The following is a 13,716-nucleotide window of genomic DNA, read 5'->3' as shown; positions in this document are numbered from 1 at the left end:
CACTACCTCCCATTTCTCCTTCTCCTTATTCCATACCCATTCCACTCCGTCTACCCACATACTTCTGTTGCCCACATAGACTTTCTTCTCTTTACCCCTCTCCTCCCTTGCCCTTTCCAACATCTTCCACCTAATTTTCCTCTCCTCCATAGAAAGGTTTTCGTCCAACCTCACTTCCCAACGCCTCTTTATATCCGCCTCTTCATAAAATATTAATAATATTAAGTGTATAAAATATTACATTAATTATTATTAATAATGTTGTCTAGTCAATCTCTAAATAATAATTAATAATTTTTAAAAGTTTTTGTTTATATGTGTTACGTTTTCATTACGTTTATATAAATTGAAAAATAAAAACGTAAAATCAAAAATATTATATTCATTAACCAAGAAGCAGGATTAAATTATGACGTCATAGTAACGTTATGGAATAACGGCGAGAAATAGGACTAAAATATTACGTCATAGACACGTCATTGTATAATGTCGATATAATTTGAATAATTGTCAATATAATGTCATTTAAATGTCATAGTCGCATTTTGATCATATGACGTCATGCGTATCAATATGATTAAAATTTGTCAAAATTACTTGTGTTTGCTACCTGAGGATGTATATAAATAACTATATTATTAATTCCGATCAAATTTGACGAACTCTTTAATATTTACTTAACTCTGTACACACGATTGGACCAAACATTAAGCACATATATTCCTTTCTGTTAAAATATTACGTATATCTGGCCATTTAAAATGTCAATGCAATATAAATTATGCAATATTAATTAATATCTATTCATAATTATCAAAATATGTCATTTTTAAGTTATTGAATTAACTCAACTTTTTATATTACAATTGATACTTGAATCCCTTTTTTATAGTTTAGGATGTTAGCTTTGAGATATGAAAGTATTATTTTAAGTTACTTTTGTTTCATAGTTATAGTCTTATTCGTATAAATTTATATATAAAGATGCATTTCTTTTTCGACTAAAATTATAACATTTTATATAATTTTTAAAAATTATCATACTATTTAAAAATATTAAAGTACATATCAGAGTTACTAAAGAATTTGTTTATACTAGTCATAATAATAAAAAATAACTCAAACGTAAATTACCCAGTTGTGCACAGAAAAGGTGTTCACAAACAATGTGTACAGAGTGTTAATTCATACATGGAATAATGGAAATAATAAATAAATAGTACAATTTTTCAATAAATATTGTTAAAATAATTTTTTATCGTTATTTGATTAAAATAAACATTACATTTAAAATTTATCTAAAAATTGGTTGTTTGTTTGCCTTTTTGAAATATAATGTGTCAAAGAATGTTCTCCTATTAAGATCGGCCTACTAATCTGCGTATGTAATTTAATACAAGCCGCATTGTCGTTTTTGCTGCGGGGAACATTCCGCTATTTCCTTTCTATTTTATAGAACTTTGGTGTAATCCAGTATGGGACTCATTGCTCTGTTGGCCGCCAACGAAAGCTTCCACCACAGCAAAGCAACGATGCCCTTTCGTGGATGGATTCGATACGACTAGTAAGTAAATGAAGTTTGATCCAGTGCAGAATGTGGAACTCAATTTTCCCGATAATCCCTGTTGATGTTACCTGAAACGACAATAGGTGATTGCAAAAATTTAAATTTAGTTTTGACGTACCTTGTACAATAGTTTTGCCATTTTTCTTACTTCTAAAAGAGAGGCATTGAGAGAAATAATTAAAATCAAATAAAAATCTCTGTAATTAAACGATTTTAAAATTAAATAAGTTGGATGGCAAATACAGAACTAAATCATAATAAAAATTTTTTTTTCAGAAGAGAAAAGTAGATATGAATAGAAAATTTAATATTTGGAATATGAAGTTAAATACATCTCTAAAAATATCTTTTTAACTTTTTTTTTAACTTTCATTATCTCTTTTACTCTTTTGTCTTTTACGTTGTTATGCGTTTATTAAAATGTGCATATAAAACGATTTTACGATTTTTTATTGAGCAAACGTAAATGGAAAATATTGTTGAAATTTTTTCTCTTTTACATACATATTTTGTAAAAAAAAATTACTCATAAATTTTTTAGTTTCCAAATTAAAAAACATTTTGTAAGAAGTAAACTTTTACATAAGAACTTTGATATTATTGCAAAAAGTTATCGCATTAATTTATTTTAAAAGTATTTTTAATGCTCAAAAAACCTAAAATAACTTTCGAACCATTTTTGTTAATTTTTATAAAATTTTGACGTTTTATTAAATTACAGTGCTTTAATATAATAAATATTAAATAAATATCAATTTTTAAAATCAATGTTATAATTTAGGAACAAATATTCTAGAAGCACTAAGAGTTTTATTAAAGATTTTCTTTTTTAAAATACATTTTTGAAAACTATTCTATATAATCTTTTTTCCTAAGTTAAGTTTCGTAATATGCAAGAAAATTTCAAATATGCTGAAACTTTCAAGTGATAATGTGCGCGCGCGCGCGCGCGCACGCACGCATACACACACACCATATTAACTACAAGTAAAAAAAATCAAATACAAAAAATCTGTAATTTATGTTCACTATTGGAATGCGGCCTAAAATATAAAGTACAAAGTATATAATTATAAATATACATTATACATTATAAAATATTTAAAAAAATATATATAAACTTATAATTGTTAGCACACGTAATCTTTAATCTGACACGGCGGTATTTGCTCATCAAAAAGTGTGCGAATCTATTAAATAGTTGTAAAGTTAATAAAGAACTAAAGTAACGGTAAAAAGTAACGGCTGAATTAATTTCCACTGTTATAAACTGTAACGACTTTATTACGGAAATATTTTGATAAGTCGATAACAGTAACGACGTTAGAAGTTACTTTCCAATCTTGAAGATTGATTATTCACAGTTCAGACTTATTTAAAGAAAATAACATCTTTGAAATATCATATAAATTTGTACTACTGTATAATACAATTCAAGTTTTGTGCACAATTTGTAAATTTGGCAATAGGATTTAATTCAAAAATTTTAAAAAGCAATATTGCTGAAAACTAATAACTCGAAACAGTAGTTCCTCTTTAATAGAGTACGAGTTTAAATTACAACACGATAACATATTTTACTCAGAGATTTTAAAATTATTATGAACAATTTTATATTAAAAATTTTATGCACATAAATAAGATGCAAGTATTTTATTCTTATTTTGCAATAAAATTATACATCCTTTAAAATAATTATAAAAATAATATATAACAATTCTCATTAATTTACATGTAAAATTACGATAAAATTGTTAGCGCGAGACTTTTTATTTAAATGACGCATGAATGACGATAAAATACATCTCATAATCTGCACTTAAGGGGATTTTGCTGTCGCTGCACTATTCATGCATCGTGCAGATCCAATTGCGATAGGTATTAAGCGATTATTAATTTTAAGTAAAATTGTGATAAAAAATCGCGTTTCTCAATGCAAGATACAATCGCATTTTCTAGTGGATGAAATAAATTCTTAAGAGTGATATAGTAAAATGCACTCGTTTCCAAAACAACGCGGACACACGGTCTCGTCGAGGACTATTTGTCAGAAGAACTTCTCAAAAGCCTTTGCACATTACATTGTTCGGAAATATTGAGCTATATCGGAAATTATACAGGATGATTCTTAAGTACAAAAAGGGGAGTGTTAAAGGTGATATTGCTTGACACAATTCAATTTGAAATAATAGTTATAGCGGTTCTTACATTAGTGCTTCTTAAGTTATTTATACGTTTTTTAGTTCTTTTGAACTACGCATCGATTACTTTCGGATTTTAAATGCAGCCACTTAAGATGAAATTGTATTAGTAATACCTTAATAACCTTAGATTGTAACACCTCTTTTTTCAGAAGAAGATTGTTACACTGGGTCACAGTGACAAAATGCAATTTTCGATGAGCAATTTCAAAACTAAATGTCCAAAATTTCTGAAAAAATTCTAAAATAAAGTTTAAACATAGAAAAAAATTTTAATTATAAAAAATTAATATTTTAATTATTTTTATTTAAAAACAATTGTTGAAAACAAAATTTAAAAACATCATATTTTGCTTGAAAAATTATAACTTCTTAAATTTTTAGTATTTTAAGCTAAAAATTTAGGTTTATACTTTCGAGATACGTTACTTTAATAAAAAAGTTAGTTTATAAATAAACCTTTCAAAGGTATTTATTTTACATATTGCAGGAAAGAATTTTTTACTCAAAAAATCAATTAATTTTTTATTAAATATCGGTCGATATTCTTGTCATACATGAATAATAGTGACCCGCGTTCTTTCAACGGCTCGCGAACAGACATTGACACTTTCCTCCTTTAGGCAAGCGTCTCTATTTGTAGTAGATATCTGAAACTAATTTTAGATGGTATCACAAGTTTACATTTCCAAGCGCATCGAAAGATATCTCATAAATAAGTCATCAGTCTGGGTCATGGTGATCTGATGACAGGGTTAAATATATATATATATATATATATATATATATATATATATATATAATTGAGTTTAATAATATTGATGCTAACTAGCATAATATAACTCCTCCTTTACTTCAAGATATTCTAATTACTCTAATTTATATTTCGTAACTTATTTAAGAAAAAAAGCCTATAAATATATGCCCTATCGCTTTGTTAACAAGTAATATACTTGAAAATAAAATATAATTATTAGCAAGCCGGTGTTACTTGTATTCCTTTTTAATATTAATTAATTAATTAATTAAATTTGATTGTAATAATAAAATATGCAGAATATATATTATTTTGTTAATTAATTTATTTGCTAGGAATAAAATTATGTAATTTTATTATAGCGTATTTAAATAAAGATTTATTTTAAGTAAATTTACATTTCACAAATAATGTTTGAGTAAAATATTATAAATAATATTTTTAAACTGTAATTATAATATTTAGGAATATTATTAAGTAACAAATCAAAAACATACTAAATATTATGTCATAAAATCCATATAAAATTAATGTTTTAAAAGATTGATTTAACGTTTTTTGTTTACTGGATACTATATTTTGAAAATTATGTAGTTTAGGACATATGTTTATAAAACTTTTTCTGCCTAAAGTAAGTTAAGGAATATTTCTTTAAAATTTTTATTACTTGTATATCAGTAGATTTTTGTACATTTTAATATATTTTTATTAGTAAAAGTTTGAAGTATTATTGTTTAATATTTATTAACAAAATGTAAATAATTTATTTCCCCAAAAACTGTTACTAGAATCAGATTCTCGATTTGAAGTATTTCACATTAAACGCGGCTGAATAGAAGTATTTAGGTTGCATCTTTAAAGCCGCAGCGAAATAAGTGCAGAGCAATTTTCCTCATGCATTTCGGCATATTTTTTTGGAGCCATTACGATCGCACGTTGATTGTATTCAATAGTATCGTTTTATCAGTTGCAACTGCGTCGTAATATTATCACAGATTTTTTTCATCTTTTTTATGCCCAAAACATATCTTTGCATTTTTACTCTTTAAATGTTTCATTATGTTTCCTCTTTAAGAAATAAAGTAAAGGAATCTGAAGATAATAATCTTTATTTTCAAAATACTTGCTTATGTAACGTCAAAATACTTTTACTTTTTATTTGTAAGAAATAATTTATCGTTTTATGAATAAAAACATTTTATTTTTACTAATTGTATATTATTGTAAATTATTATGTGAATTAATAAATGTTTTCCCAATTATATTAGTAATATTAGATATTCTGGGTTCTTAAATTCAACATATATATATATAATAGGATCTTCTTATATTTTCATAAAATCAAAACAGATATTATATTTTTATCTAGAATAAATTTATTGAAAATGCGTTTTACATTATAACATAATATGATATCAAGATCGCTTTTCACTTGCATCAGTAATTCTTTCTTTCAAGAAGAAAACTATTATAATAGAAATTTTTCAGAAGGTAACATACTGCAACAAATTATACACATTAAACATTTACATTTTTAATTTATCAATTATTAAGATAAAATGTAAAACGCGAGACAAATTATGTATATGCATATATATATATATATATAATTTATACATAAATAAATAATTATACTATATGTATATATATGTATACATATATGTATATATGTATATATTATATGTATATGTATTGTGTATGGGATGGGAAAGGGAGGACACAAAAAGAAAGAGAGAGAGAGAGAGAGAGAGAGAGAGAGATGATTTAAACAAATTAAACTTATTATACTTAACTAATCAAATAAAAGGGTTTTTAAATGAAATTCGTATTGCTTGAAAATTAATTGACGTTTAATTAATTATAAATAAAGTTTTATTATTTATTTTAAAAATTAAATGATGCACGTCAATTTTCCGAAATAAAAATTTATCGCTAATAAACATTTTAATATTTAATTTAAATTTGAAAAATCTGAAAAATTTAATGCATTTAACTTTTAATTAATGTTAAAACAGAACCTTACATAATACAAATTATGTATTATAAGGGGAGAAAGAGAGAGAGAGAGAGAGAGAGAGAGAGAGACAGGAAAAAAGAATTTAATAAAAATAAAATCGAGCGACGCGATAGCGGCGCGATGCCAAGTACATAAAGAATCGTGCTGCATGACGCAAACTTCATTGCGCAAATGTCACGCCGCTACTAAGCTTTATCTGAAATTTAGCTGTCAAATTCACTTTCCGTTAAAATATCTCAGAAACTAAAATCATAATCAAAAATCTAATGCCAATTTTATTATATAATATTGATGTGAGCTTCCGATTGCGACCAGTCCGATTAAAATTAATACACTCAATTCTGAGATCTCGAGATCTCTTGCGCGAAAAAGCTCACTTGAGTTTCACTTGATTTTCCACAGATTCATATGTATACACACACATAAAGCCAGTTTGTCGTTCAAGGGGCTTCATAATGTGCCTACATACAATTTTATAAAATTAAAATAAAATTATTTTGTAATGTAAGTGGTAAATATTGGTACGCGAAAAAAATATAATAAACTTGATAAATCTAAGATCTTAAGATCTCTCGCGCGAAAAAGCTTATTTGAGTTATTTTCCACAGATTTACACACACACACACACACACACACACACACACACACACACACACACACACACACACACACACACACACACACACACACACACACACACACACACACACACACACACACACACACACACACACACACACACACACACACACTCTGCGCGCGCGCGCAGAGAGAGAGAGAGAAAAAAAGAATTTAATAAAAATAAAATTATTAAGAATTATAATTAAATATAATTATAATATAAAAATATTTTTAAATTAAATTTGTTTTTTATAAAAATTATATAATATTTGGTTATAAGTATAATATTATAATTTTATTTTAAGAAATAAGTAATTTATGAAAATTAGTCAAATTTATCATTTAATGTTTCGTTCAATGTTTAACTAAAAGACTGAGAAACGTAATATGCATTAAGATGAAATAACTTATTGTCGCCAGTATAATTAAAGCGAAGACATAAACAATTTCAAGTTGACAAATTAGCAAATTCTTTATTGCAATTACAACTCATGACGTTTTGACTATGGGATTTGGTCTTTTCAAATGAAATTACAAAGAAATTAATTGCGAGACGATAATTGTTGACAAGTCCGTGGCAGCAACCTCGTAAACAAATTCTAGAATATAAAAAAATAAATATATAATAAATGTAACATAAAATAAATTCGTTTGGACTTACGTGTCTTATTGTCAGTCAATAGCAACAACATGAATAAATTATAATATAGTCAGATTAATTTAAGAGGAGATGTTACGAGATTTTACTTTTCGTCAAGTGCGTGCAAAAGTAACAAGAAGGCTGATATATTTTTGTTCTAAGAACGATACAAATGCCAGAAGTAAATATTAAGCGGCCTTAATTACTCTGTTGTAAATGGTATTTAAATTTTCAGTGTTTTATCGTAAATTGGTAGTGTTAGGATTCTTTTTTATAAAGAATATTTTCGCAATGTCCCTCTTTTTTTGTTCCTTTTGCAATGTAAAACTCGAGGCAATTGCCAATCAAACTCATAATTCCTTATTAACCGCTGTTTGCTGACTATAGAATTGCCACTTTCATGTTTTTTTATATTATTCATGTGTTCTTTTAAGTGCGTTTCCATATGACGTTCGTTTGTCCAATGTAGGAAGCGTTGCATATACTTTATTTTATGCCATATATCACATTAGTTTCCATTAAACAATCCGTTTTGTATTTATCTTTTTTAATGATACTATTAAGGTGTTTTGGTACAATAAACAATGTGTTGAAGCCAAATTTGTTTAAATTTGTTTAAATAGCGACTGATACAATCACTAATGCTTTTAATATACGGTAGAGATATGCACTTTCTAACGTCAAAATCCACGTTTTCAGTGGTCACATTATTAATTTTGTCTCTAGTGCGGTTTCTTAATTCTTTAATGCGTCTGTTAACAAATTATTTTTTAAAATGTTCTTTACTAAAAACAAGTTCGTGTCATGGAATTGTTTGTCGGAATTTATTTATGTTGTTGTATATTCATGTTGACTAACAATGAGAGTCCAGGCAAATTCATTTTATGTTACATTCGGCTTATATATTCATTCTTTTATAAGTATTCTAGAATTTGTTTACAATTTTGCTGTTACAAACTTGTTAATGGTTGTTGTCTCGTGATTGTTTGTCCCATGGTTGAAACGTCGTTAATTGTAACTGCAATAAAGAATTTGCCAGTTTCTCGATTTGAAATTGTTTATTTCTTGATAATACGCATAATTTTTTATTTGTTACAATCTTGCAATTTTTATTATCAGCACATTTATTGCCACTTTTTCTTTTAGTAAGATAAAATATTGATAGATAAAAGAAAATTGCTGTGTTTATCTGTATAATCTTGACAATAATTTTTCAAAATCTAATTATTTTTAAAAGTCTTACGATTGGTAAAACATAAATCTGTATAAAGCCGTCATGTATTGTATATATCTAAATATATAAGACAAAAGTATTTTTATGTTTTGAATTTTACGAAATCTCAGGTGAGAAGAGCTTGATCGCAACGTAGATTCGACTTTTCTAGTCAGTGGAAAAGGATTCTATAATGGCACTACCTCATTATGTCGTTTCGCATGTATATATGTGCAACGTGATGAATGGTGCAAGTGTGTTTCAAGTGGCAGCCGTGGCCTACCCTTCAATTTTTTTCAGCTTTAAAAGAAATCTTTAAGACGATTTCTTTAAGCGGACCATACAAGATTCTTCTCTATGATTCCTTTAATTGTGTGCAAAACATTGATCAGAAATATTGAGTTTTTTTATATTACAACATGTAATAAAAAAATTTAATTAAAGAAATTAAATTCGTACAGCTTAATTTTTAATTCAATTAAGTTTAAAAATAATGGGGTCTTATTATGTTTTAACATAAAATGCAACATATTATATTCTTTCAGCAGAAAACTATATAGATTAAATGTAATGCTTTCATCGAGGTTGAATTAGTTAAAAATGAGTTTTGCAGTGAGTAATACAATATCGAGAATGTGAGTCATCAATTTGTATCTGTATTAATCATGTTTTTATTCAAGGAGAAACATTTTTATAAAAATGCTTTTATAAAAATGCATATTATTAGAAAATAAGAGAACAAAAATATTCTGATATAACTCTTAGAAATTTAAAAAATTAATCTATAATTATTTAATGCTTTTAATAATTTTTATACAGTTACAACCATATTTATTTCATATATTATTGTAAATTTTGAATATCTGTTGTGATTGCTCAATATTATTATAATCTAAATAAGACATCATTTTGTCGGCTGAATTTGAAAACCTCCATTTTTATGAAATAAGTATCTCAATTTTATAAAAAAAAATAGAGTTAGGTTTTTGAATTTAGGCGATAATTTGTACCAATGTAGATCAACTTTAATCAATGTAAATTAATTCTTTTTCTAATTTTTAGAATTAAAAAAATTAAATAGTAACTAAGAAATTAAAGTTAATGTATCCTAATATACATTGATGTAAACGAGTTTAAAAAAAAATTAACTGAATGATAATAAAATGTTGTTTGACAAATAAAATAAAGATGCAATTGAAGACAATTTTAACGATGACATCAAATTTGCCATATTTTTTTGTATTTTATATTTTTTCCAGAATCTGTAGAGAAAAAATGCGGTTACAACGGTCGTTGGGAGGCACAAAACGGCACGAGCATAAGCGAAGATTCATTTATTGGATGGGCAAATTATACTACCTGTCTAACGCCAGAAATGCTATGGCTTCACTACAGAGTTTACAACAATAACGTCGAGGGCGAGGTAAGTCATTAGAGACAATGCTTCTGACAAGTTGTAATCTAAATAATCAAATTTTGAAAATATTAAATGTTTATTACAAATTTAATCAGCAGAATGGTAACAAAATCTGCTAACGGAATATAATGGTATAATTTACCGTTTTATAATTATTTAAATAATGCTTTTCATTCAAATATTTAACGAAATAACAGATTCTGTTCGATTTTATCCGACAATTTTCTGTCAGATTATATCATAAATTTTGCCAGAGAGAGAGAAATACGAGTTTAATAAGAACACAAATGATATATCAAATCTGTTTCAATATCAGAGCAAGGCTGTTGCTATTCTATTGTTATACCGTTGACAGTTTGTTAACTGAGAATGGACAAATGTTTAAATCAAAAGTTACTTTAAAACGGTTATATGTATAATTATGAATAAAAATTAGTTTCTTAGTAAAATTTTTAGTAAAATCATTTTACTAACAAAAAATTTCATCGAAAATATGGTATGTGTTAAAAATAGGATATTAAAAATGCAAATTAAAAAATAATGCATTACTTATTAATTTTTTAATAAATAATTATTTCTTTACTCATTAATTATTAAAACAGTAATCCGAAATAGAAAAAATCGCATTGGTCAATTAAAAAGTAATGCGTAATAAAAAAAAATTGCACTGATTATTTCAACAGTAATGCGTAATGAAAAAAATTGCATTAATTATTTCAAAAGTAATGCGTAATAAAAAAACCGCATTAATTATTTCAAAAATAATGCGTAATAAGAAACATCGCTTTAATTATTTCAAAAGTAATGCGTAATAAACAAAAATCGCATTACTTATTTCAAAAATATTGCGTAATGAAAAAAATTACATTGATTATTTCAAAAGTAATACGTAATTAGAACCTTCGTATTGGTTATTAAAAAAAAAATTTTTAATAAAACCGTAATGCATTACAAAAAGTAATGCATTATTTAGAAGTCTGGTTAAAAATGGGAAAGAGCAGCAAGCATTCTTTTTATAAATATGTGTTTGCGCTCCTAGTAATAAGAATGACCGGCAACTCTCGAATTGATATGCGAAATTATGGGAGGGGGGAGAGGGGGTCCTATTTGCCTACAATTCCGATTGCCTACAGCTTCGTTTGCACACAACTTTAGTAGAGCTGCTCGATTGCCTACAATCTTGATTGTCTACAGCTTTGTTTGCACACACGAAAATAATTAATGTACAAGAGTAGGATTGCACACATGACATTATTGCGCCCATACACATTGCACACACGATAATATTGCGTTCATATACATTCCACACATGATATTATTGCACACATAAGTTAAAGAATATTAACACATTGCACACATGATATTATTTTGCTCATACACATTGCACATGTCACTATTGCACACATTTGGATTGCACACATGACATTATTGCGCACATGCACATTGCACACATGACAATATTGCGCACACGCACATTGTACACATGATATCATTGCGCTCATACACTCTGAAGGCACGATTCCAACAACTTAGGCGCCTTGATTTGACCATAGTTATTGATACTATTTTTTATGTTCAACAAAAAACTGTACAGGTCTTATTACAAATAAGCTAACTGCTTTAGTTTTCGAGATATGTAATATTAAAAATAAAAATAAAAATAGATTAAAAATAAAAAGAAAAGTAGGTAGACCTCGCTTTGCATAGAAAGTCGCAAACTTATGTGAAACAGTACGAAGCGTGAACACTTCTTCGTTGTGCCTCCCCCATACACACACACACACACGCGCGCGCGCGCGAGGGTTCAAAAGGTAGCTTTGTCCCTTCTCCCGCACTCGCCCCGTCGGTAGGGGCGCCTGGAAAGTCACAAATCCATGTGATACAGTACAAGCGTGAACGTTGTTTCAATCAGGTTACTGTTTTAATTAATGTTAGTTAATGAATTTGTAAAATTTGATTGGTGATGTTCGTTTTACACTGTGCGCATCTGGGATTCACTCCGTTCTTCTTGTTTACAGAGTGTATGAGCGCAATGATATGATGTGTGCAATGTGCGTGCGCGCAATATTGTCATGTGTGCAATGTGTATGTGCGCAATAATGTCATGTGTGCAATGTGTATGAGCGTATTAATATCATGTGTGCAATGTGCACAAGTGTAATAATATTATGTGTGCAATGTGCATGTGTGCAATAATGTCATGTGTGCAATGTGCATGTGTGCAATAGTGTCGTGTGTGCAATGTGTATGGGTGCAATAATGTCATGTGTGTAGTCCTACTCTTGTACCTTAATTATTTTCGTTTGTGCAAACGAAACTGTAGGCAATCGAAATTGTAGACAATCGGGAATGTAGGCAATCTAGCAGCTATGTTAAATTTGTGTGCAAACAAAGCTGTAGGCAATTGGAATTGTAGGCAAACGAAGCCCTCTCGAAATTATAATAGTAATTTGTTTAATCGTTATTTGTTTAATTAATATCCAGGCAACAGGAATACATATAAGCGAAACGCCGCAAGACGGCAGTCAGTCTCTATGAGAATTTTGTTCCGCTTGAACTGTATTATTCGTTTTTGTTAATAAACTTTTTATAAAACAAAACTTATATCAAATTAACACCACAAAGTTTTAAATAAATTTACGTACACAATTTAAATAGAAAAACGTTGCGCATTATTTTAATATTTCTATACTATTTTCCGTGTATTGTTTAGATAAATGAATTATCTATGAATAAATTAACAATCCTTATGGTGATAAGAAAATTGTTTACCAGTATAACTGATATTTTAATTAACGTAATAAACAAAAATAGACATAGAAAACACAGAAAGTAAAATGAATTAAATTTGTCAATTAAAATGGTAATGTTATAAATTTTAAATAAATATTAATATATATTATTTAAGCAAAAAAACATTAATTTTTTATATGTATAATATTTCTACATTATTTTTTGCGTATTGTAAAGATAGACTATCTTAATAAATGGAATAGAAACTAAAATTGCAATTATATTACAATTTCTTTCTTTGAATAGATGCTTGTCTATTTTTCCCTTTTTTTGGATTGTTTCTTTTAACTAGTTTTTTTATTCAAATCGTTTCTAAACGACTATTATTTTGTACCTTGTATTCTTATTCTTTTTTCCGAATTTAAAAACATTTTTATATCCCATATAATACTTTATACATGTTTTTGTATACGCTACACATTCTATTTTTATTACTGTTTTTTATTTTATTATATGTGTAAATACCTTAATTTTATATTTTAATATTTAT

At 27.1% G+C, this 13,716-nt stretch overlaps 1 protein-coding gene across 5 annotated transcripts in view; it reads left to right on the top strand.

Annotated features, from left to right (window-relative positions):
- LOC105839725 (PDF receptor) overlaps positions 1-13,716 on the top strand; it is a 64,967-nt gene that overhangs the window by 16,830 nt on the left and 34,421 nt on the right. For all 5 annotated transcript variants that reach the window (XM_036292929.1, XM_036292928.1, XM_036292931.1 and 2 more), the window contains 2 exons: positions 1,457-1,564; positions 10,276-10,439. In XM_036292929.1, coding sequence (XP_036148822.1) covers positions 1,457-1,564; positions 10,276-10,439 — 272 coding nt within the window. The remainder of the gene's footprint in view (positions 1-1,456; positions 1,565-10,275; positions 10,440-13,716) is intronic.

The sequence above is a fragment of the Monomorium pharaonis genome, chromosome 10 (assembly GCF_013373865.1).
Source record: "Monomorium pharaonis isolate MP-MQ-018 chromosome 10, ASM1337386v2, whole genome shotgun sequence".
Taxonomy (NCBI): Eukaryota; Metazoa; Arthropoda; class Insecta; order Hymenoptera; family Formicidae; genus Monomorium; species Monomorium pharaonis.
This window is presented reverse-complemented; position numbering and strand designations above follow the sequence as displayed.